Source organism: Bos indicus, chromosome 11 (assembly GCF_029378745.1).
Source record: "Bos indicus isolate NIAB-ARS_2022 breed Sahiwal x Tharparkar chromosome 11, NIAB-ARS_B.indTharparkar_mat_pri_1.0, whole genome shotgun sequence".
NCBI lineage: Eukaryota > Metazoa > Chordata > Mammalia > Artiodactyla > Bovidae > Bos > Bos indicus.
Window position 1 is genome coordinate 70,556,190 of NC_091770.1, and position 25,789 is coordinate 70,581,978.

At 48.9% G+C, this 25,789-nt stretch overlaps 3 protein-coding genes across 3 annotated transcripts in view; 1 reads left to right on the forward strand and 2 right to left on the reverse strand.

The window, feature by feature from the left end:
- The window catches only part of CLIP4 (CAP-Gly domain containing linker protein family member 4), a 104,015-nt gene extending 87,938 nt beyond the window's left edge, over window positions 1-16,077 (reverse strand). The window contains exon 1 of the mRNA XM_070798943.1: window positions 16,058-16,077. The gene's annotated coding sequence lies outside the window, so the exon portion shown is untranslated. The remainder of the gene's footprint in view (window positions 1-16,057) is intronic.
- Window positions 3,091-11,625, forward strand: PCARE (photoreceptor cilium actin regulator). Its single transcript, XM_019969493.2, has 2 exons — window positions 3,091-6,836; window positions 11,448-11,625. The coding sequence occupies exons 1-2, from the start codon at window positions 3,091-3,093 to the stop codon at window positions 11,623-11,625; spliced, it is 3,924 nt and encodes a 1,307-aa protein (XP_019825052.2).
- Window positions 16,078-24,760: 8,683 nt separating the features above from the next.
- TOGARAM2 (TOG array regulator of axonemal microtubules 2) overlaps window positions 24,761-25,789 on the reverse strand; it is a 59,378-nt gene continuing 58,349 nt past the window's right edge. The window contains exon 20 of the mRNA XM_070798944.1: window positions 24,761-25,249. Within this exon, the coding sequence (XP_070655045.1) occupies window positions 24,993-25,249 (257 nt within the window). The 3' untranslated portion in view covers window positions 24,761-24,992. The remainder of the gene's footprint in view (window positions 25,250-25,789) is intronic.

Here is a 25,789-nt window from a genome sequence, read left to right on the forward strand (position 1 = left end):
CAGGAGACCCGGATTTGATCCCTGGGTGGGGAAGATCCCCTGGAGAAGGAAATGGCAGCCCACTCCAGTATTCTTGCCTGAAAAATCCCGTGGATGGCGGAGCCTCGTAGGCTACTGTCCATGGGGTCGCAAAGAGTCAGACACGACTGAGCGACTTCACTTACTTTCAATTGTGTGCTTAAAAACAGAAAAATGGCACAAGGAGGTCTCAGAGAAGTCCTGGGGCAGCAGTGTTGCTGCTCAGCAGTCCTGAGCAAAGGGGCTGCACAGACGCAGAGCGACAGAAACCCGATCTGGGCCTCCAAGCCTCAGTAGGCAGTTATTTCCAGACAACTCCCGAAAGGACTGGGGCTTGGTCCTGGGCAAACTAGTGAATTTTCTCATGACTTTTATTATTATAAGTGGCTGAGATGCCGGGGGAGAGGAATAAGGAATTCTTTTCTTTTCTTTTGAGTACCTATCACTTGCAAGGCACTGTGCCAAGCACTTGCTGCTGCTGCTGCTAAGTCACTTCACTTACCTCGCATTAATTAACTTAATCCCCACAACAGCTCCAAGTAGTAGGTGCCACTATCTCCATTTCAGAGATGAGTTTTGCCCCAGGGAAGTTAAATAACTTGTGGAAATTCCCCCATCTTAAAGGAGAAGAGTCAATATTTAAACCCAAGTCTTCCTACTCCAAATGTCTGCTCTGCACTTTATGGACAGCAAGTGAAGTGAAAGTCGCTCAACTCTTTCCAGCTCTTTGTGACCTCTGTGTCCAACTCTTTGTGACCCCATGGACTATACAGTCCATGGAATTTTCCAGGCCAGAATACTGGAATGGGTAGGCTTTTCCTTCTCTAGGGGATTTTCCCAACCCAGGGATCAAACCCAGGTCTCCTGCATTGCAGGCGGATTCCTTACCAGCTGATCCACAAGTGAAGCCCTATGGGCAGCAAAGACAGTTTTAAAGAAGTTTTTAAATGGGCAGCTGCTACCTTAGCTATGGGCAAGAGTACCAGGCTCAGATTGAGAAGCTGGGGTTGAAAGGAAAATACATTTTTCCCTTAAGTTCTATTCATAACTGCTCTCCACTGCCCCCACTTTAGCTTCTTTTCCTATCAGTTCAGCTCAGTTCAGTCTCTCAGTTGTGTCTGACTCTTTGCAACCCCATGGACTGCAGCACGCCAGGCTTCCTTGTCTATCACCAATTCCCGGAGCTTACTCAAACTCATGTCCATCAAGTCAGGGATGCCATCCAACCATCTCATCCTCTGTCATCCCCTTCTCCACTCCCCCCACCCCCTACCTTCAATCTTTCCCAGCATCAGATTCTTTTCCAGTGAGTCATTTCTTCACATCTGGTGGCCAAAGTATTGGGATTTCAGCTTTAGCATGAGTTCTTCCAATGAATATTCAGGACTGATTTCCTTTAGGATTGACTGGTTGGATCTCCTTGCAGTCCAAGGGACTCTCAAGAGTCTTCTCCAGCACCACAGTTCAAAATCACCAATTCTTTGGCACTCAGCTTTCTTTATAGTCCAACTCTCACATCCATACATGACTACTGAAAAAACCATAGCTTTGACTAGATGGACCTTTGTTGGCAAAGTAATGTCTCTGCTTTTTAATATGCTGTCTAGGTTGGTCATAGCTTTCCTTCCAAGGAGCAAGCGTCTTTTAATTTCATCTGCCATGATTTTAGAGCCCAGGAAAATGAAGTCTCTCACTGTTTGCATTGTTTCTCCATCTATTTGCCATGAAGTGATGGGACTGGATGCCATGACTTTAGTTTCTGAATGTTGAGTTTTAAGCCAACTTTTTTACTCTCCTCTTTCACATCAAGAGACTCTTTAGTTCTTCTTCACTTTCTGCCATAAGGGTGGTATCATCTGTATATCTAAGGTTATTGATATTTCTCCTGGCAATCTTGATTCCAGCTTGTGCTTCCTCCAGCCCAGCATTTCTCATGATGTACTCTGCATATAAATTAAATAAGCATGGTGACAATATACAGCCTTGGTGTACTCCTTCCCCAATTTGGAACTAGTCTGTTGTTCCATGTACAGTTCTAACTGTTGCTTCTTGACCTGCATAGAGATTTCTCAGGAGGCAGATCAGGTGGTCTGGTATTCCCATCTCTTTAAGAATTTTCCACAGTTTGTTTGTTCTCTTTTCCTATGAGAAAGGTTTAATAAAAAGTGTTTTCCTGTGAGAGCATTGCCTCCCTGAGCAGCTATAGTCCACAGTAACTGGCCTTGAGCCGGTGGTGAGTTTTTCTGCTTTCCCCTCCAGGCCTCCAAGCAATCTACCTTCCTTTTCTAGTGTAAAGGAAAGCCACCTGACCTTCTTTATTCCCCGTCTTATTTAGAGATGTTCACCAGCACTATAAAGTCGTGGTCTATTTTATAAGCCACACAAACAGCAATGCATCACTTCAGTTCCCATCTATTGTGTGTTTTGGGGTCCTCTGGGTAGTAACAGGTTGGAGCCTGCTGTGCCCTTATTAAACTGTGAAGGTCACTTCTCTTTAAGGATCTGTCATCAGTGAGCCCTTTACTTCCTCTCCACAAATGTGTCTCTTCCAGAGCCTTTTGCAATTATGGCTCGTTTCTCTAGGTTTCATATGGCAGGCATCTGAGCAGAATTAAAAGCATAAGCACGTGCAAAAATAATCCGCTTCCCAAGATAGTAAATGCTGAGAAGTTCTATATTAGAACACACTGTGAGTGCTGACTGGCTGGGGCATGATTAACCTAATAGGCTTAAAGTTCCACTTGCCATGCACATCTGTTAGGACACGAGCAACACTCAGAGGCCCATAATCCACGAGACTGAAGTCCTTTAGAATTGCCCTGTTGCTTACTAGCAGCAGAGGGCTCAAACCTTAGAACATCACCAGGAGAGCAGCATTACTACCTCTGCAAGATGGGGCCAAGGAAGTGAAGAGAGCTGGTTGCAAGTTTAGGACATTGCATCGGACTTCAAAGGATTCTGACCTGCAGATTGCCTGGATGGACTAGTAAGACTGCCTTCTGTTTCTATTTTGAATATGATTCTCTGAAAACTGTGAGGGTTGCAGGTGGGAGATGACGACAGGCTGACATCATGGGATGCACACCTTCCCACAGTGATCTTGTTAACAGTGTTGCCAAGAGTGGCATCCAGTTTTTTAAAAAGCCCAAAGCAATTCTGCCAGCACATCAGAGGGCCAGTGAAAGAGGCTCCCTCCCTTTGCTGGTTCAAAGTTCCACCTGCTATGACCCTGGAGGGGGCTCATCACAGGGACAACGGGCAGAAGAGGAACAGCCTAGTCCCAGGTGGACCCAGACCGTGGCTGACAGTCTCTGTCAGCTCACCAGGGATCCCACTGCAGGCAAAGCAAAAGATATGGAGAGACTGATCCCAGAAACCAAAACCTCCCCATCCCAGCTGAACAAATCACAAAGCTGCATGGCTACGGACATTCCATTCAAGAGACAGAGCTCCCATGGGTCACAAGGGGCAGCCTTTTCCGGGGAAGAGAGTGAAGAAAGTATTACCCAGGAGACTTCCAAATGGGCAAAGAGACCAAAGTGTCACAGGTCAAGCAAACAGGGCCATTACCGCCAAACCATCCTTCCTGCCCACGAGTCTGAAGACAAGGTGGACTTCCCCGACCCCCTGGTGAAGGCCCACCAGCGCACTTACACCTATCTGCATGCCTGCCTCTCCAAATATGAAGCAGTTCTGAGCATCACCCATCAGGCCACCCAGACCCACGAGCTGCTGCAGCCCATGGTCAGCTTCCTGATGCTGTGTTTTGATGAGGTCAACCAGCTCTTGGGGGAGATCTCCAAGGATGGAGACAAGCTCCTCCAGGAGGTTCGGAAGGATCTGGCTTGGCCGTTGAAGAAAGGAGAGCCCCAGGAGCAGCCACATCTCCTGCAGCAGCTTCTGCAGTACACAGTCAGCAAGCTGCAGGAGCTCAGCAGCACAGTGGCCTTGCTCACCAGCAGCCTCCTGGAGGGCTCCGGCAGCTACCTCAATGCTGCTGCAGCCCAGCTGGGGAACAAGCTGAGCACAAAGAGGGGCGCAGATGAACACCTCCTCAGGGCTCTGGGGCACCTGGAGAGCTTGGCGAGCAGCCACAGCGACCCTGAAGCATGGGATCTACCCCTGTGCTCTGAGGACAGTGGCATCGGTGCAGACAATGAGTCCGTGCAGCTAGCAGACAAGCTGGGCAAGCAAGCCAGCTGGGACTTAGTGCCGGAGGCTGCAGAGTGGAGGCCAGCGATTTCACCCACAGTGGAGGCCAGGCTGTCAGGACACACCTGGCAGCAAAGTCCATTCCGGATGGGTTTAGACGGACCCCAGGACTGCCCACTCTCAAGGCCTCTCACAGCTAAGGTTCATCCAGCAGTGCAGGGTGGATCAGGGAGCCCCTGGTCCTCTGTTGCAGGCCCAGAAAATACTGCCTCCAGGCCTTGGGGGCTAGGCCAAAGTGCTCCGTGTGGTCCCCCTGGGATGGGGACTTCCGGTGAAGCACACCTTTCTAAAGGCTCCAGGTGCATGGACGCTCCATCCTTCAGTGAAGGTGAGGACAGCAGCTCAGAGGAGGAGGAGGACGAAGGGAGCTGCACGAGCCCATGCACCTGGCGGAAAAACGCTTCCCATCCAAGGCCACGGTCTTCACCTGCCAGTGCTGAAAGCCCATTTCAGCCACACCCCCGGAGACTCAGGAGCCCCCAGGCCCGGGAGATGGTTCTGAAGATGAAGGAAGCGATCAGTGAAAAGATCAAGTTTGTTCCTGTGCCCTCTGAGCACCAGGACTGGATGGAGGAAGAGGAGAGGACCACGGTGCCCCCAAGACCCAGCACGGCCAGCGGCAGCAGGAGGGCCCCCTCGAGGCAGAGGAGGTCCCAGTCCGAGGGGTGTCTGAAGAGCCACACAGAAGATACCACCCTCCAGGAGCTGCGGAGGGTCCAGAGGGACCTCAGCCAGAGGCTGGAGGCGTTTTACAGCCTGGGCACCCGATGGCAGGGGCAGAGCCAAGAGCCAGTCATGCAGCCCAGAGCTGCAACGCTGAGGCCTGACAACCGCTGCTGGGTGGTTCCAAGCAGTGCCATCAGCAAGCTAAAGTCATCCTTCACCAAGAACTTCAGCATTTTGCCAAGTCAGGACAAGAGCATCCTGCAGAAGTGCTGCTCCCGCCCTGAGGGAGAACAGCCTGGGCAGGGAAAAGCTGAGGGGCTCCCAAGCATCATCCCACCGGGCAAGAGGGCCCATGAGGCTCCAGCAGTCAGGGACCAGACCATCACGAGCTGTCCCACCAGAACATCGGTCAAGAAACTCATTGAAACCTTCAGTCCCACCGAGAGTCTAAGGACACTGGGGGATTCCCAGGACTCGGGGCCAAGCCCCTGCCCCAAGAAGTGGGGGGTCCCCAGCATGCCTCCCAGATTCCCCATTTACAGAGGGCTGGCCCCATTGTATCCAAAGCCTCGGATTTCTCCAGCAGTGGGTGGAGAATCTCTCAGGATGGGCCCAGGCTGGAGGCCCTTAGCTCCTACCTTTCCCCCTCTGCTCACAGCTGAAGCAACCAAGAGTGAGGACCTCAACTGGGAAACAGAGGAGAACCCAGAGGATCTCCCTCCACCGCCTCTGGAAATTCTGATGGACCAATCATTCACTTCTCTGGAACCCCCAGAGAGCAACAAGCCGGCAGAGAGCCCCCTTGAAGGGACCCACGTGCCAGGGCTGGGAGGGACTGGCTCTGCCCGGAGAACGTGGGCTTCCCCAAGACTAAGGGTCTCCATGAGCCCCACTGACTTGCTGCCCAGCAAGAGCACCGCCACCCTCACCAGGGCCCGCAGCACAGAACCAGGGAACGGCAAGGGCAGCTGCAATACCGGAAAGCTCGCCTTGGACTTCAACCACCCACCAGCAGCTAGCGGAAACCCAGAGGTGCAGAGCAGCAGGGCGCAGAGTCAGGTACGGGCAGACCGGGCCTCAGGCCTCTCCAAGCCTCCCCGGAAGGTCATCCACTGGCTCCATTCCAGCCACACATCTGGGCAGAACAGGATCTCAGAACCCAGCCTGAGCAGGCCAATGCGGGGACCACATTCTCCTGAGGGCCCAAGGCAGACCCAAGGCCGAAGCCCTGTGCTAGTCAGGAAGGCCTCTCCCACAAGGGCACACTGGACGCCCAGAGTGGACAAGAGGCACTCGGGCCTGCCCTCCACTCACAGATCTGCCCAGCCAAGTGCACCCTGTGTACATGGGTCCCCTAGCCCACCCCTCAGCCCTCCAGTGAGTCCCAGGGGGCTAAGCCCCCCAACAGTGAAGAAACGAGCTTCCCCTCCCCTCCAGCACAAGCTGCACAGCCCTCCCTCAGCAAGCCCACTCGCTCAGCACAAGATCTCCAGTCCCCCTCCCCAGCGCACAGAAGCCGGTTCCCTGGCCTCTGGCCCCTCCCCCTCTCCCCCAGCATCTCCCAGTCAGGGGCCCAAGGAAACACAAGATTCTGAAGACAGTCGGGCAGCCACAGCATCCGGAAACACACGTTCCATTTTCTGCCCAGCCACCTCCTCTCTGTTTGAAGCTAAACTACCATTCTCAACAGTACATCCACTCACCCCATCATCACTGCCCCCTGAAGCTGGGGGGCCTCTTGAGAACCCCACAGGAGGCTGGAGGGGCAGCTCAGGGCCACGAATGAGGACGGATTCACAGCGAGGGACAACTCTGTGTGCCCTGAACCCTCAACCTTTCATCCGAAGGACAGCCTCTGACCCCCGGCCGGGCGTCCGCCTTCACCTGCCTGTCCCGGGCGCCACCAGCAGTGCTTGTGAATCCCAGCATGGCCAGAGCAGGTAAGGAGAGTCCTGTGGTTTGGGGAACAGAGCTGAGGGGCCCTTAGGATCATCTGGGTCAGTAGTTTTCAAACTGTGCTCTAAGAGAAGAACAAGATGGAAAGGGGGTATCAAGATATCTGGTCTCCCAGTGCCCCAACCTGAAGCAACAATTTTTCCTCTGTTACACGTTTCAGGTCCCCATGAAAGATTTCATTGCAAGAGGCTCTGCTGTAATACAAATAAAGTTTAAAACAACCACGTTGGTCCAGCCACATATGCCCCTCATTTCACATGTGGGGAGATTGAGATGAAGCGACTTGGCCCCCAAAGTTGAGTCCTGTTACCTGTCCGGAGCCAGCAGCTTGATTCCTGTCCTTTCTGGTTTACACCAGTAGACCAGCGTCTTAGCGGGAGGTGCTTTGGGTCCCAGGACTTTCTTTAAACTCTTTAAAACCGAGACCCTCAAGGGGCCTTTGTGCATTGCATCTATCGCTTTTTACTGCATTACAATTGAGAGATGTCTAGAGTGTTTATTAATTTTTAAAATGCCCCATTCTACGTTAACATAAATAATATAACGAAAAGTAACTATTTTTTTCACAACAAAAAAAATTGAGTGAGCAGAGTGACACTGTCTTTAGTTTTGCAAACCTCTTTAGTGTGTGGGCTTCACAGAAAGACAGCTGGGTTCTCAGACCTTCATCTGCAGGCAATCTGTTGTGATGTCACACATCCTGTAGTCTGGAAAACTCCACTCTGCATTCATGAAAGAATGAGTGGGAAAGGCACATAACATCTTAATATTGTTATGGACACAGTTTTGACAACTTAGACACAACACCTTCCTTGAAAAGTTCTGGGAGGCAGCCAGGGGACACACTTTAAGAACGGCTGATCCTGGAGGTATTGAGTATAAAAGTTTGGCTTCCTCTTACTCCTGAGGACGCCCAATCCTGCCTCCTTCTCCGTCTCCCCTTTCAGAGTGCGTAGAGGAAGAACAAGACTTTCCATGAGCACTGAGCTCGAGAACGCAGGCAGAAGGGCCCCCCTGCCTGCCCTGGGCTGGCTGAGTTCCGAGTGCGCATTTCTCATGAAGGGCGGCTGCTGGGCATGTCCTTGGCCCAGCCACACAGACAGGCCTGGGCAGGCGGCTGTGAGAGGACATGACTCAAAGTATAGCCACTGCCTGGCCGTTGAAAGGACTCATATGGTGATGTGGTTATTTTACAGGATATACAGGGACATGTATCTTTTCTTGAATTGTGGCATGGGGAGAAACGTGTACATCTGAGGTCAGTTAAAGAGGGACTTTTATCAATGTGTCTTGATATCAGATCAGACAAAGCTCAGCCTGCACCAGTCCTTGCTATCTTTTCAGTGCCCACAGTTGTGTAAATCAGAAGTTAATTTCTGCCAGAGTGATACGTGTTACAGACTTCACAGTCTGTCGAGGCGTATATGGTAATTTTTCACAAAGTACTCGGCAGTCAATTTTAAATAAAGATATTATCTCGGGAAAGTTGTGCGTGATTATAGTTATATAAACTTTCCCAGCCACTTGAAAGAAATGAAATATTGATTATTTTTGCACGAATCTTAATGTGACGTTGCTCTTTTCTTAAATCTAAAATGAGCTTCCTACAACACAGTACCTTTCATCTGAGAACCTCTATAAATGTTAATGCATTATTCCTCACACTTGCTACTTACTCAGTGATTAGATTTCTAAAATTGTGCCCTTCAGGAGAAGAGCTTGAGAGAACAGGCACAATAAAATGGCATTAATTAAAAACACTAACATTTTAAAACAGCAGGAGCAATAATAAAGTAACATAAAATTGTTCAAGGAGAAAATACTGCCATTCTCTCAGGCTTCTCCTCAGAATAGGGCAGCCTAAAATGTTGTTTTAGGTCCTGAATTTCAATATGCGGAGAGATGGGGTGGGGTGCGGAGTGATTGTAGCTTGAAAGAGGGAGGAAGAGGAAGATGCATAAACAGGAGCCTTCCCAAGGTCACGTGGAAGGTCACAGAGTGGCTCACACCCATTGCTGTCTCCTGGTCAGACCACACCTCCAAGCTCTTCCAACCTGTGCGACTGTGAGCATGTGATGGAAGCAGTGGGAAAACACTCCTTCCCCAGACACCCTCCACACTCCCCACCCAACCTTTGTAAAGTTGGCATCTGGGAGCAAAAGCCAACCAGCTCTAAGAGCAGGGCGTTTGCAGCTCTGTAGCAGACAAGCATTTTTTCTGCCCTCCTGTGTATGGGAAACAATGCCAGGGAACTGAGCCTGATTTCCCCAAGATCATGCAACAAGTCAGTGCCAGAAAGCCAGGAACTGCTCAGAACAGGCTGTTTCCCCAAGTGGGGACTTGCAGGAGCAGCCCCACCCATAGTATCTTGCAGCCATGGCAGGCTTGCAGGACGCACTGGCCTGCATCTGGTATTGATCTCCCATCTGTCATTCTGTGCTAGGCATGAGCCCCTTTTTTAGAAAACATGATGGTGTTGATACCTTCCCCATCTCGGGGCCCGGGGATTGGGCACAGTCCTTGGAGGCTTCCCCAGGAAGCTCAGTTACTAAGCCTCAACTGTTATTTAAGTATTGAATCCTCTGGTGGAGGCAGCTGTCTCTCTCCAGGTCTCAGTGTGTCCAGACTTGCTCCCCTAAATGCAAACGCAGTGTTTTACTCTCTGCCAGGATAGGACTAGCCAGGCAGGGGCTCTCAGCAGCCATGTTTGCTGGATACAGAGACCTGGGCAGCCTGCTTCCCTATCAGGTCTGGGAACAGGTGGAGCCACAGCCATACAGCAACTGAAAATATTGACCTCCTGGCCTGAACCTCATGAAGATGTAGGACCTGGCTGGGGATGGAGAAGACACAATGCTAGAACCAAATCCTGTGTCAGACCTCAGTGTCAGCATCCACGGATGCTGGGCACCACAGCCTGTCCCCTGGGCCTGCCCCTCCTGTTCCTGGTAGCCGCTCCCATCCACGGGCAGCAAAGGGTCATGCCTCCCCCCCTCCAAAGGGGCACAGGGAAGACAAACAGTAAGGTGGGAGCTCTTACCTGCACACCACTGGGTCCTGCAGGAACTCATGATGGGGCCAGAGGCTGCCATAGATAAGACTGGCTCTAAGGATCAGAGTGGGTTCCTCACTGCCTGAAAATTATGTATGTCAGCCAATGCCAGTGCCCACCCCGCTCACGCCCATTCCTGCCACCCTGATCTGGTCAGGGTCCAAACTCAAACTTGTCCTCTGCTGGTTGGATATCCCACGTAAGTCTAAGGATGCAGAGCCGAGCACACTCCTAATACAGTCAGGAAGGTCCTGCTGTGGGCAGAGAGAAGGGCTTCTGGTCTGTGCACATGGAGAGCTGGGTCTCGTCCTGGCCCTGGGGTAGTGGATGGAGAGGCTCGGAGCCTCAGGTGCCATATGACAGAGTGGTCCTTCAGGTCCCTTGCGGGCGTGAATTTCTGGTCATGCTACAAAAGAGTACCGGTGACAGCTGACTACTTATTGAGTGCCTATGGTGTGCTGGGTGGTGTGTGGAGAGTTTTCCATGCTTCATCCAATACTGAAACCTTTGAGTGTCCTGTGAGATGAGTATCATTATTACCTCGTTTTGACGAAAAAGGAAACTGAGAATCAAGGCGATTAATCAACACTCTCCAGGTCACACAGTTAGTAAGTGGAAGGGCCAGGGCGGGAACCTAAACCGACAACTCCACCTTCCATGCAGTTGTTACAGGACTAGCCTGGCTGCCCGTGGCCAGGGTGGCTCTCTGAGCTGGCTCCCCATCTGGCCTAGGCTTGCTCCATGCTTGGGACCACCCTCCATTCTGTGCTGCCAGAGCACACTGGGTGGCACTCTTTGTTCAGAGCCCCTTCACTGTGGCACTCAGCAGCTGGGAAGCTCTGTCTTATTCAAAGGCCAGGTCTGGGCCAAGCAGTTTTCATTTTATCCTGTTCAGGAAAAGGGTGGCAGCAGAGCAAAGCTGGGTTGTTTTTGCATTTGTTTTATTTTGGTTTTTGCTGTTATCGTTGGTGTTGCTTTTATTTTTAATTCAACTAGCTAAGCCTAGCCCTTTATGGAATAAGAAGTGGTGGTTCAGATGGTAGAGAATGTGCCTGTGATGTGGGAGATCTGGGTTTGATTCCTGGGTCAGGAAGATCCCCCGGAGGAGGGCATGGAAACCCACTCCAGTATTCTAAACTGGAGAATCCCATGGACAGAGGAGCCTGGCAGGTTATAGTCTGTGGGTCGCAGAGTCAGACACGACTGAGCAACTAACACTTTAAAACAAAACAAAATAAAAGCCTGAGTTGAGGGATCTGTTTTGTCCAGAGCTGCAGGATCTGATTGTGCCAGGAAAAAACAAGACTCAGCCTGTCCTCCGAAACGCCAGGAGCGTGGCTCCCATGGTGCCCCACCAGAGGAGACACCCACAAGGACAGCACCAGCAGGCAAAGCTGATACAGAAAGGCAGAGGCCTGGCACAAGGGCCCACCAGGTCTGTGGGTGACACAGACAGGAGGGCTAGAGAGAGACAGAATGGAGAGGGGGCGGGGCCAGAAGCAACGAGGAGGGTTTGACTGGCACCTATGCTTTCTCTCTGCAGCAGCAGCGAGGAGAGCCCCAAGGACACAGAGCCATGGAAAAGCCCCTGTGGCCTAGAACTGAAGGGCAACGGCAGGGGTGTGCCATCCCCAGAGCTCTGTGTGCTGGGCCACGGGCTGCAGCGAGAGGCCAGTGTGGGCCATGCCCAGGACAAGTCCCAGCAGAAGGAAGTGACCTGACGGGCTGCCAACTGAGTGACACTGATGTCAGTCACCCCAGAAAGCAAGGGTGACAGCCAAGCGTTAGCCCCAGAGAGGGTAGGCCAACCAGACTCCTGCTGAGATGCAGGAAAGGCCTGGAAGGGGCACTGCCCGAGGGGTCTGCAAATTCTGAACAACTACTGTGCAGCCCTGGGTCCTGGTTTGCCTCGAGGGTCGAAGATCAACTATCAACATGGACTCCACAATTATACTCTTTAATTCTTCAAGTGTTGGCCTTAATTTCGCAGGAAAATGTATTTCCAGCATGCTTGATGAGCCAGGTGTCCATGAAACCATCTAATTCTCTAAACAATGAAGGGAGCAGACAGCATTCTCCTAGTTTTGCGGCAAGAAAACCAAAGTACCCCCACGCCTACTCACCCTCCAAGTGTCTTGTCTGAACTCACCCAGCTAGGAAGAGCAGGAAAAATTGCACAGGTGTGCCTGGCACTAGAATCTATTATCTTTCATTACTTTTTTTTAAACATTCCATTGCCCTTGACTATCACATCATTCCCTTTGCCTAAAGCATGCACTTACTTGTACAAACAGAAAGCTTTTTTAAGGTTAAAAAGTGGCACGGCATCCAAATATCCATTATGAGCTCTGCTGAGAAGCTGATTGCTCCAGACATAAGAAGCCTGAGGTGAGATTAAGACACACAGCTCCACCTACCCTCCTTCTTCTGCTTCCCAAGCTCAACTCCAAAGCCCTGAAAGCAAAGCATCCAGCCCATTGGTGCAGTCTTGTTGCCTTTCCAGCTAAGCATGTCTCAGATGCTCTGTCCTACACACCCACATGCTTCTCAGACTGAGTGGGTACAACCAAGCCTCCCAAACAAGGCAGCCTTTTCTCTGTGCCCCATGAGGACTGAAGCACAGAAGGACATGTGGGTAAGGGGTGCAAATGCACGCACACACACACACACAACCAATCTCCCGCAGGGGTTTCTCAGCCAACTTTATTCCCAGTCATCTGCAGACCTTCTGCTGGAGTTGAAATTAAAGTGAAGAGCCATCGTTCATGCCAAAACTCTGCTTCTGCCAATTGAGCTAGATATTTGCGGCAGCTTTTGGAATTTTTCCACTGGAGGCTGTGGCATGCTTTCTATTTAGAAAAAAAATTGCAGTAATTGGGTGATTCAGTGCCAGTGCAGTGGGTTGTCAAAAGACAAGAATTCTCACCCACAGGGTACAGCAAAGGGTCAATCCTCCACCTTTGCTGCAAAGCTGATTTTTTAAGTTTGGAAAATATTAAAGTCTTCAAGCCCTGTGTTGTTGCAGTGGATCATGACTCAAGAACGTGTTAAACTGGGTCCTGAGAATTCAGCTACCTCCCCCATGGACAGGCTGAAGCTCTAAATAAGGGAATCCCTCCTTTACCTGTTCAGATACTCAGACAGAGGTGACAGGGATCATCTCTTCCAAGGCATCCAAGAAAGTGTTGATGAGACTACCACGAGGGGCCACAACTTGCCCCTCTGTTGGGAAATGCCTGTGAACGCCCACCGTGAGATCGTGTTTGCCGTGTATCTGCTCTAATCCTCAGAGCAGAACTCAGGCCACTGTGGGGTGGAGTCACACCCCAGGCAGGAGGGTGGATCCTGGGAACTGCCTAGGCTGCAGGAAACCCTGGAAGTTTAAAGCCACCCAAGCAGGCAGGCCCTGGGTAAGTGTGTGAGAGCAGCCAGCTTCAGGGAACTTGTTTGAGGTAGGGATAAAACTTGTTCAGGACATCTCCCTGCATGGTTAGGCTGGCAGCATGCTGCCGAGGGTTGGGCCCCTATCATAGGCAAGCTTTCAGGAGGCAAGCAGTGTGGAGCCATCCAGCCTAGTGGTAAGAACTGGTCAGAAGGGGTCCTGCCCTGTCCGAGGTTTCGAGGCTGGCTTCCCGGAGGTCTAAAGAAACAACATAGAACCCCAGCTGCCAGGATATGAGACAGGGACCCAGCTGATGAAACTGGATGCTACGTGGGGACATAAACCCAGCAATGACAAGTCTAGTGATAGGATGAGAATGGGAAGCAAGATCTGAAAGAATGGAAAGTGAGGCTGATTTCCAGCCCGGGCCCTGCCACCCTCCCCCAAAAGGCCTTATCTTAGAGATTTTTGGCTGGTTTGAGTGTGGAGGGGTGGGAGGTGGGCTGAGTGTACCCAGCTGCAGTGATATGAGGAAAAAGTGGGCAGCTAGGAGCCAGGGAGCATATTGTGTAATGGAGGAGGCTCAGTATCTGATAGAATGCCCTGAAAAGGTCTGGAATGAACCACTGCTGCCTTCATGAGGGTGCCTGGCAGGTGGTTCTGTAAGAGGAGAGCCCCACCCCCATGAAAGCTAGGCTGGTAAAATAGCAGCCAACACCCACCCCTCCTGTCTGTCCTGCAGGCAGCAGTAGAGGGATCCAGGGCACCCAGGATTCCTGCCATCAGAAGTGAAGCAGCTGATGAGTTTTCCTCCCCCTACCTCCACTGAGCACCTGCTGTGCCAGGACAGGGCCAGGCTACCGCCATATATTCTCATATGTCATATAATGAGAGACCCAGAAACCTCTAGGCCCAGGCAGCAGGGGCAATGAGCTAGTATAGCCATCAAGATGCCCAAGGACCCAAAGGCTTCAAGAATCCTGTCATCTTCCAGGAGAGTGGCAAAGGGGAGGGGTTGCTGAGGCCAAAGAGCTAGGGGTCAGTAAAGGTCTAAGATGAAGCAGTGCCAAGCTGGCCCAGGGGCAGATGAGCCAAAGATGTGTTTGGCTATCCCAACCCAACTATCCCAACTACGAGTTTCCCTTGTGGCTCAGAATCCTGGTAAAGAATCCTCCTACAATGTGGGAGACCCTGGTTCAACCCATGGTTAGGGAGGATCCCCTAGAGAAGGGAACAGCTACCCACTCCAGTATTCTGGCTGGAGAATTCCATGGACTGTATAGTCCATGCAGTCGCCAAGAGTCAGATACAACTGAGCGACTTTCACTTACCTTCCACTCACTCATCCCAACTACTGCATTCAGCCCAAATTACATTCTGAATTAAACTCTGTAAAAATAAATTAAATCCACCCCATTGAACCACTTGTGTGAAAATCCATTGTTTCACCTTTCTTGTGGCCAGGCCTTTCCTCAAACCTGTGTCTTTGGCTCTGCCTTGGAAAAAACTCACTGTTGGTGGCCGTGTGGGGCAAGCCCAGCTCTAGAGCTTCTCAGATGGGTCACTCTTACCCGCCTTCCCCCTGTGCCTAAGACCTGCGTCCGTGTTGGGGCCAACCCACTTCCTGTCCTCTAGGGGAAGGGAGAGCAGAGATTTTTTGTTTTGTTTTGTCTTTTTTAATTAATTAAGCCAATGGACCCAACCTGTTAAAGACTTATGAGTCTGTTCTTTTTCTTCATAGTTAGAAACCAAGAAGGAATATTGAGTATAAAGGCAAAGCAAGTCCACATAGATTCATTTAAGGGGTGCATATCATACCCAGATTCTTCTTGGGGCCAACTCCTTTTCTTCTTGGAGGATAGGACGGCCATCCTCCATGCCCATGGGGACCCCAGAGCTGTGGAGAGGGAGATGTTCAGCCCCCTCTTTATCCAACTCGTTAGTAATATAGCAAAGAGTGCTGCCCCAAGGGAGAACCACAGTTTCCTAGTTCTGCCAAAAGGATTCATGGAGTAAAAAAGGTAAATATAATATTTAAGTGGAATAGTGATAGCTTTTTGCAAATATAAAAACAATCTTCAGAATGAAATATAACTTCCTCCCATAGCTTGGGTCTGTGTGGTTCTTTACTATAAGCATGATCTATATTCCTTCCTCGCATCATATACCCAGTCCAGAACCTAAAATAACCCACGTTGATAGGAAATTCAGGGCAGCACAGACCAAAGAGACTTTACTTTCATTGTGAAGAGCTTACGTTTGACAAGACTTGCCTCCTAAACCCTACAAGGTGAATGAAAGGGATTTTGAGAAATATACTCTTCTTTCCTAAAATAACCCAGTATTTTTGTATGTATCAGGGGAGCTGGTGCCACGAATTATTGTGTCAACATGCTTGTCAATTAATCATCTGATTGACTGTATATAGGCTGCCAACACCCACTCTTATCTGCCAAAGCAAACTTATCAAAGGTAATATATTTTTAAGTAGCCCTACATCAAAGTCTGTTGAACTGCCATAAAGTAAATGTGTTTCAAGCCTATATTAACAGAACATGTTATACTGCACTATGGGTTCCTCCTTGTACTACCAGAAGTTTAAATAAAGTTCCATCAATCCATTCAGACAGTTTTATGAAATGTAATTAAAGATGCATTGCACACGCAAAGGAGCAAACAGTTAATTCACTCGGGGCTCTAATTCAATTTTATGGAGGACCCTGGATGCTGCTGGCTTGATTACACTCATGGACTTCAGAAGGTAACTTTACCATAGTCTGTGGGCCTGGCATCAGGTGACTGAAGAAGTTGACCACCCTGGGGTAGTCTGGGTTCCAAATGCTGTAATTTCAGACATCCTTGAAGTCTGGCACCCAAGGCAACAGTCTGACCGGAAAGCAACAATTTTAAGGACTGAGGTAATGCCCCTAGACAAACCAGACGGGCCTGAAGCGACGGACGCAGAACAGAACTGAAGCAGAAGGAGAAAGAAGGGAGGATGTGGTGAATGTGATCCTTGCCCTGGGAGCCAAACTCTCCCGCCCCTCCTGGTTGGGCTGGAGACCTGACACCTCCGTTGACTCGCCGTGTGACCTGGCTTTACAGGCTCATTTCTTCATCTACCAGGCAGTAATAACAATGCTAACCAACTAATCCTGCCATCTGTAAGACATGAGCAAACCTGCCTTTTCTAAACCATCTTTGGAGCCATCTGGGGGGACTGAAGTCGTAAGCCCTCTGTCATTTTGTTTTTGGTGTTCAGTTCTGCCGTCTCCGCATGCTAAGATTCTGATTAAGAAAAGAACTCAGGACCATTTCCCCCTCCTAGATCTGTGCTTTGATCCTTAGAGAGAGATAAAAACAGCTGTCAAACTCCACTAGAATTGACTTCCTTCTTTGAAGAATTCCGTGTCTTTCAAAGTGAAAAGACTTTAAAACATTTTGCTGGCAATCGCAACTACATATGTCAAACATACCAAACAGGGGAAAAGCAAATTAAGCTTCTGAATCTCCCATTTATTCCCACATTGAGTTGTAAGTGATCTGTCAGTCAGCTGGTAGGAATGACTGGCATGTCTTCAGAATAGCAGGTTTTACTGGGATAAGACTAGAGTTAATCATAATTATTTTTTTGTAACACTCTACTTTTTCAAAATACAATTATCTACATTGTTTCATTAGATCTTTGGGGGCAAAAAATCCTAGGAGATGAACAAAGTCAGTATTTTTTCACTGCCTTTTACAAATGGAGTAAAAGAGAGGCTGAGAGATGTCAGATGTTTTCCTCCAAAGACACACTGTCAGCCTGTGGCAAAGAAAGTCCCCTATTCTCTGGCCAGAGAGAATTGCAACATTGCAACAATGTTCAGATTATTCTGGGGAACAGTCTAGGAAAACCACAAACTTCTCTGGAAGAAATTCTGTTTTCTCCAACTTTTACAGAAAGGAAATTATTTTTCATATCCAGCCAAAGTCTAGCTATAGCGCTAGCCATTCCTATTAAACTAACTTAGATGGAAACTCAAAATTTCCAAGAAAATTTTAAAAAATAATAATCCCCTCTATGCACCTCAACCACATAAAACTCTCCCTGGCATTAAGGAAAAAAAAGCATTTTCAAAAAATATTTGTTGCTCATTGCCATGACCCCCAGAGTGGGCTTCCAGGTGAAGCCTTCTGGCAGGAGCAGACGAAGCCTTACTCTGGAGACACCTCTTCTACTTTATTGTCAGTGTCCCAGAGCAGTAAAAAACTGCTGGATGAGACAAAAAGGAAATACAGCCCCTGAGAAACAAATTGCCTTCATGAAAATTATTTATCTGGCTTTTTTTTTTTTTTTTTTTTTCTCCTTTGGAAGGGGAAAGGATTGGCTATGTTTACAAAACCTGGTGATATGTTAAAGCTTTGGTTCAGTTAACAGCTTCTGACAACAGCCCACAGAGGTGCTGAATCACTTTCTGGATGTAAAAATTCTCAAGGAGAACCCAAGGTGAGGCTAATAATAGCCGTCAACCCACAGAGAGGTAATTATACAGCTGTGATTAAAGCAAAACAAAACCTTCAAATGTTGTAACTTTTTTCACTGGAACACCAGGTGGTAGGATACAGAGAAACCATAAAGCCCTCTGAGTAAGCCCCAGTGATGATACGGACCAAACTGGGCCCCCTGAATGATCCCTGACTCAGAAATGCCCACCTGATGAGCAATCTGTACACACAGTGATGCTGCCCTGCCAGCCTGTGCAGGGACTCCTGAAGCCCTGCTGAGAACAGGCAATCAGGACACTGCTTCTGCAACCTGTCTGATCCTGGGCAGATCAGACTCCCAGGTGCCTCACTCCAGGGACAGGTCTATAGCTGAGAATAAAAATCTGATTTTTAACAAGCACCTTGCTTCCTGTCTCCCTCCCTTCTCCAGTCTCCATGCCTCTTCCCAAACAAAGGTTTCATCAACTGCATTTGAGAAATACTGACTTAGGGATGCTCATTCCCAAGTGTGGACTAGTCTGGGACCCTAACGACCACTCAGAGCACTGAAGCTGTGGCTCAGGTGCTTCAGAGTGTGTAAGGATAACCGAGGTTTCTGATTCAGTTGGCCTGGAGTATGACCCAAGGGTCCCCCCTTTAACAAGCATTAGAGATACTGCTGTTGCCAGCAGGCCATGGTCCACATGGTGTCTACACCTTCCCCAGGACAACAGCCTCCAATAATGATGGCATACCTGAAACCTTCCCCTTTTCCCAATCTTCTGCCTGCCCTTGAACCTCTGCCAAAGCACGAGATCTTGCCAAAACACTGCCTGGCTATAGCAAGCTCTGAATAAAGAGTCTTTGTACTTCTCATTTGGTTGGTCTTCATTGATTTCCACACTTCCTATCCCACACGCACAAGATTGATAAGGGAAGATCAGAGAGGTTGACAAGTGGCTCCAAGGCCACGCACCAGAAGCAACAGTGCCTGAACTTGAGTCTAGCCTGACTCCAGTACCTGGCCTCCATCAGTCTCGGTCCCCAGCCAGGACACCCCAGGGCTGCCAGGTGGGGATAGCTGACAGGCCAGACACCCACAGGGCCAAAGCCATTGCTGCTTTCTACTCCTCTGATTTTACTGTGATTTCAGAATTTGGTCACCCATTAGAATCACTTGAGAAAAGAGAAGACAGAAAAGAAATGGGAAAAGAAACTGTGAGATACACACACACACACACACACACACACACACACACACCCCGGAATACCATTTAGTCACGAGAAAGAAGGAAACCCTGCCATCTGCAACAACTTGAATGAAACTTCAGGGCATTATGCAAAGTGAAATGTCAGATAGAGAAAGATAAATACTCCATGATTTCACTTACATGTGGAACCAAAAAAGGTGAATTCAAAAAACAGACAGTAGAATGGTGGTTACCAGGGGCTGAGGAGGTAGGGGGCAGGGGCAGGGGGCTGTGCTATGGGGAGATATTAATCAAATTGTATAAATTTCTAGTTATAAGGCTAATAAATTCTGGGAATCTAACATACAACATGGCTATTACTGCTAATTATTCTGTGTTATATAGATGACTGTTACCAAGAGAGTAAATATTAAATGTTCTCAACACACAAAAACAGTAGTGATTGTGTGACCAGATGGACGTTTTAGTTAATGCTATGGTGGTAATCATTTTGCAATATATAAATGTATCAAACAATACGTTGTGAAACCAAGACTAGTCATCAGTTAGACCCATTAAATTATAACTTGCTTAATAAATAATAACTGTACCTGGCTTTACGGACTAAGCTCACTTCAACTGTTTTTACAAAAACTTGTGTGTCTTCCAAGCATTATGTATTATTGTTTGCCCAAGTTGTTTTTCAGGAACTTGGAGTCAGCTGTTGCCCAGCTCAAGCCAGTTAAGACTGGTTGGGACCACCCATCCTCCAAATGGGCATGTGTAAATGTCATGACCTCTTGATGTCACAGGGCCAAAAACTACACTCTCAGAACATGCTAAGGCCATCGTCTTTTGAACATGTGTCCCACTCCAGTATTCTTGCCTGGAAAATCCCATAGACGGAAGAGCCTGGTAGGCTGCAGTCCATGGGGTCGCTAAGAGTCGGACACGACTGAGCGACTTCACTTTCATTTTTCACTTTCATGCATTGGAGAAGGAAATGGCAACCCACTCCAGTGTTCTTGCCTGGAGAATCCCAGGGACCGGGGAGCCTGGTGGGCTGCCGTCTCAGGGGTGGCACAGAGTTGGACACGACTGAAGTGACTTAGCAGCAGCAGCAGCAGCCCATGAAGAAGCATGTAGCTTAGCTGAACCTGCACAGAGCAACAGTCTTGTATCTCCAGTCTCCAATCACCCCTCCCCACACTCCCCATGCCTCAGACCATCACCACCCCCCCACCCTCCCACCCACCCCTCTCACTTCTGTATCCTGCAAACATGTATACCTGTGGCAGATTCATTTCAGTATTTGGCAAAACCAATACAATATTGTAAAGTTTAAAAATAAAATAAAATTTTTAAAAAAATAAAAATTTTTTAAAAATAAAAGTTCAAAAAATAAATAAATAAATAAACAAAAACAGAAAAAGCAGCTGCCTTGGCCCTACCCCATGTGGATTGAATCAAAACCCCCAGGGGCGGGCCCAAACCTCAGCATTTTTTCAGATCTCACTGGATGATTCTGAAGTGTAATCAGAATGGAGAAACATTTCTTCACTCAGGAGACAAGAAATGAAGCAGGGAAGAGAGAATAAGAGAAGTGGAGCCTGTAAGAAAATGTCAAAAACTCCCAAGCAAGGAAGACAAGCCTTTGTTCCTTGATTCTGACACTGGAGAAAGAGAAAGTAAGACAGACAGAGAGAGAAAAAAGGCTCTTCCATTGCTCAAGGCTGTATTCCCACCCCAAGGGCATCTTGTAAGTAGAGCTCCCGGCTGCACACAACCAAGCAAAGAATGGAGTGGGCTCTGCTCAAACCCGCCATGTTTTAAGGACAGTCTTCATTCCCAATAAGCCTCATTCTTCCAGGCACTCCTGACAGGCCCAGGTTACTAATAAACTGTCTTCCCTTTGCTTTAAAAGTAATGATTCAGGAACTTTTTTTTTTTAATTGGATTATAGTTGCTCTACCACGTTTCGCCAGCCTCTGCTGTGCAATGAAGTGAGTCAGCTGTATATGTACATAGGCCCCTCCCTCTTGGATCTCCCTCCCACCCCACTCCATCCCATCTCACCAGGTCATCACAGAGCTGGGCTCCCTGTGCTGTCCAACAGGTTCCCACTAGCTGGGTGCTTTACACATGGCAGTACACCAATCACAATCTCCTGGCTTATTTCCACCCCACTGCCCCACCCTGTGTCCACACATCCATTCCCTACATCCGCCTCTCTATTCTTGCAAATAGGATCATCTGTACCATTTTCCTAGGTTCCACATAATTTCCTGAGGCACCCAGAAGCATCCAGCCCCTCCCCACTGATTTGTGCCAGGAGTGTCACCCGCAGAGCCCAGCTGCCCAGAGACTAGATTAAATCCTAAGATAGTGAAGGAAAAAAAAAAAAAAACCCACACATAAAGATTTATTCTTTGCTTTTCAGATGTTTTCAGTTAAACACCCAACTATGAGGATGGGTACAAAGTATAGGAGATGGAAAGCTTCCGGTTTGAAGACAGAAGGCAGAACAAGTGCAGGAAGACAGGGCAATGTCTCTGAGTTTAACTTCTGCCTTCAAAATCCCTCAGCTCCTACAGTTCTATCGGGCTTCCCAGGTGGCGCTAGTGGTAAGGAACTCACCTGCCAATGCTGGAGACATAATAGGCTCGGGTTCCATCCCTGGGTCAGGAAGGTCTTCTTGAGGAGGGCAGGGCAACCTACTCCAGTATTCTTGCCTGGGAAATCCCATGAGCAGAGGAGCCTGGCATGCTAGGGCTACAGTTCATGGGTCACAAAGAGTCGGACACAACTGAAGCAACTTAGCACGCATGTCTACAGTTATAAAAAAATTCTGAAATGTTCTGACAGGCTCTAGGAACTTTTTTTTTCTTAAAAAAAATTTTAGCTCCTCAACCAGGGATTGAATCCTCACCCCGTGCATGGGAAGGTGAAGTCTTAACCACTGGATGCCAAGGAAGTCCCTAAGGCTCTAGGATCTGGACCAGCAGAAAAAGTCAGTCTCCCAACCAAACCGAAAAAGCCTACTTAGAGTCCAAGCAGACTCAATTAATTAAATTGTGTAAAATCAGCCTCTTGGGTATCTTTGATGGGTTCACCAGCTAGCAGGTCTTTAACCTCAGCCAATCAGAATCAACTGGAAAAGGCAATGGCACCCCACTCCAGTACTATTGCCTGGAAAATCCCATGGACAGAGGAGCCTGGTGGGCTGCAGTCCATGGGGTCGCTAAGAGTCGGACATGACTGAGTGACTTCACTTTCACTTTTCACTTTCATGCATTGGAGAAGGAAATGGCAACCCACTCCAGTGTTCTTGCCTGGAGAATCCCAGGGATGGGGGAGCCTGGTGGGCTGCCATCTATGAGGTTGCACAGAGTCGGACACGACTGAAGCGACTTAGCAGCAGCAGCAGCAGTCAGAATCAACAAAGGGCGAGGTGGTGCAGGGGGAAGCCCCAGCAAAGGTCACAAGGAGGTGAGAAGCCGCTCAGGCTGGGACTGGAATTACCCACACACTTAAGCCGCCTATTAAAAGCCCAAGTCCCAGGATGACTGCACCACGGCTAGCCTCACCCCAGGGCATTTATGCCAAGGGGAGGGGAGAGCCTAGTTATGCAGTGGCAACACCACATAATGAAAAAGAGGCTTCCCCAGATGGGGGCAACCAGGGGTTTGGAAATAATTGAGTTGGTTCAAAGCTTCCCAGCCTGCTCTGGGCTATACTCTCAGGAGGGGCTCAGAACACTGAAGTGGACCTGATGCTGAACCTGGGGGCGGGTGACAGTGGAGAGGGGTCCACTGGTGGGCCTGCCAGAAAACTTGCTGGTCTGAAGCCGGGCCTCGGGGACTTGCCTTCGGATCTGCCCCAGAGGTGCTATGGCTCCTTGGTTGGCACTGGGATGTTGCCCCTTCAGCCTTCACCGTACCATGTGTTAGAGGTTATGATCTGAGCTCTAATTCTTCCTGGTCATACTGTCGTCAACCTGTCACTGGCCCTAGGCAAGACAGAGCCATGCTCACTGTGTCCAGAACCCCAGCCTGAGACATTGTTCCCCTCTCACTGCCAGGACCCCGTCTCCCATTCTCTCATCGCTCCATCAGTGGCTCCACCTTTGTGTTCTGGGCCAGCCCACACCCAACACACCTCTCCAACTCCATGATCTGACCCAGCCAGATTAACCTGTGTGGTTTCAGAGCTCCCACAAGACATCTGCACATCTGGAGCTTTATTCTTCATCCGGTCCTTTAAGTTTCAAGGGTGAGGGCTCCTCTGGTGGCTCAGTGGTAAAGAATCTACCTGCCAATGCAGGAGACATGGATTTGATCCCTGATCCAGGAAGATCCCACATATTGAATGACAACTAAACCCGTGTGCCACCTACTGAGCCTGTGCTCTAGAGCCCAAGAGCCACAACTACTGCACCCACGTGCCACAACTACTGAAGCCCTCGTGCCCTAGGGCCCGTACTCCACAACGGGAGAAGCCACTGCAATGAGAAGCCCCTGCAGCACAACTGGAGGGCACCCCTGCTCGCCGCAACTAGAGAAAACCCTGTGCAGCAACAAAGCCCAAGCACAGCCAAAAATAAATAAGTGAATAGAGTTTAAAAAAAGTTTCAAGTGTGAAACATAAGCTAGTCCTCTTCAGAAACTAGCCAGAAAGTCACCTTCCAGAGAAGGCTTTTAGTAATGCCAATGTCAGTATCAAACTCTCCTTGCCTTTAGATCCTTTAAAAGGTTCCCACAAATAAAATAAAATAAAATAAAAGGTTCCCACAGGACCAGCAGATGCCGCACTGAAGATATTGTAAAGCAGGAGCAGGATGCTCCCAGAGATGCTTGCGTTCACCCCACATCAGGCTTATGACGCTGGATTTGAGTGACCAGCTCAGGGTCTCTGGGTGCAGCAGGGCTTCTCCAGCTTTTCACAGACAGGAGCTATGCTGCAACATGGTCTGCCACATGGGGGGTCTGTGCCACACTTTTTCTCCCTAGTTCTTTGTCTCGGTAGCATCAGCAACTGGTTTTACTATTGCCATGTTTTGTTTTCTTTCTTGAATTCTTTGTGTGTCAGTCAGTTCAGTCACTCAGTCATGTTCAACTCTTTGCGACCCCATGGACAGCAAGCACGCCAGGCTTCCCCATCCATCACCAACTCCCCGAGCTTGCTCAAAATCATGTCCATCGAGTCGGTGATGCCATCCAACCATCTCATCTTCTGTTGTCCCCTTCTCCTCCTGTCTTCAATCTTTCCCAGCATCAGGTACACATCCTTTATGTGTACAATACTATATTTTGACTTCTCTATACATTACAATGAATTTACCACCAAAGGTTTTCATCACCTTACGATTAATCCTCTTACCCCTTTTTGCCCATCCCCGCTACAACCCTTCTTCTATGGTAACTAGTACTCCGTTTTCTGTAACTATTTGCTTCTGTTTAGTTTGTTCGTTTGTTTGTTTTGCTTTTGTTCTTTCATATTCCACAGATGAGTGAAATCTTAAGGTATTTGTCTTTCTCCACTTGATTTATTTCACTTATCGTAATACCTCCAAGTTTCACCCATGTTGTTGCAGGATTTCATCTTTTTTATGGTTTAGTATTACAGTGTGTGTGTGTGTGTATGTGTGTGTGCAGGTGCACACATATGTTACACATGTGGGCAGCGCGTGTGCTGCATCATCTTTATCCATTCACCCAAAATTGGGCACTTAGGGTGTTTCCATATCGCGTTCTGTTTTCTTTGGCACAAACCTAACTATTGAAAAATTCTCTGAGGTAAGAAAAAAATACAAGATAATAAAACCTTAGAAAAATAAGCAATTCTTTTATTTCTACTTCAAAATATATTATATACATCTGGAACTCTAAGGGAAAATAGACCAGGAGATTATTCCATCATAAAAAATAAAATAAGATAAAAATAACAGTCGCCCATCCCAGATCCACCTTTAACCCAGAAGAAAGGGGCCTGAGCTGCCAGTTGTCCGGCTGTTGGATGCCTTCCCCCCGTCGATGACCTCGGGGCTTCCTCACGGGGATTCTGTGTCTAAGAGCTCCTGGAGCATTTTGAGGACTTGCTTTGGCTGGCCGGCAGCCAAGTCCTGCAGCCGGGAGCCCATCTGCTCCTGAAGGCTCCTGCACAGCCGGCAGACGGCCCTGCGGACATTCCCGCTGTGCCCGGGCAGGACGCCGTTCCCCATCATGCTGTTCAGGAAGTACCAGAGGACTGGAAGGACGTGGCGCTCCACGGCCTGAGGCTTTCGGGGGTAAACCGAGGCCACCATCACTGTCATACAGAAAAGAGGGACAGTTACTTGAATCAGGCACTCTCTCCCTCTCTCACCGCCTTCTCTTGGAAGGGGACACCAACTCTGTCCTCCAAAAGGCAGGCAACCCAGGGGGCCGACTGCCTGGGTCATTAGACACATGACCTAGGGCTCACAACTTGCTTTAGGACCCATGGAAACATTTTAAATTCTTTTAAAATCAGAAGGAAAAAAAAGTATGAAGTTGTCTAACCTGCTCTATATTTGAGTTCATATCAACCAATCATAAATATAATTTTAAACTTTGGGTCTGTTGGTTTATGGAGGAGGGGACCTGCTCTATATTTGAGTTCATATCAACCAATCATAAATATAATTTTAAACTTTGGGTCTGTTGGTTTATGGAGGAGGGGGTATGCAAAGGCAGAAGTGCTCAGAGCCTGTGACGGAGTAATTGGTCCCGGAAGCCCAGGGCAAAGCGAAGGTGCAGGCACATCTGGACTGCAATCCTCTCTGCTATTTACTAGCCGTGTGAGCTTGAGAAAGCCACCCAACCTGTC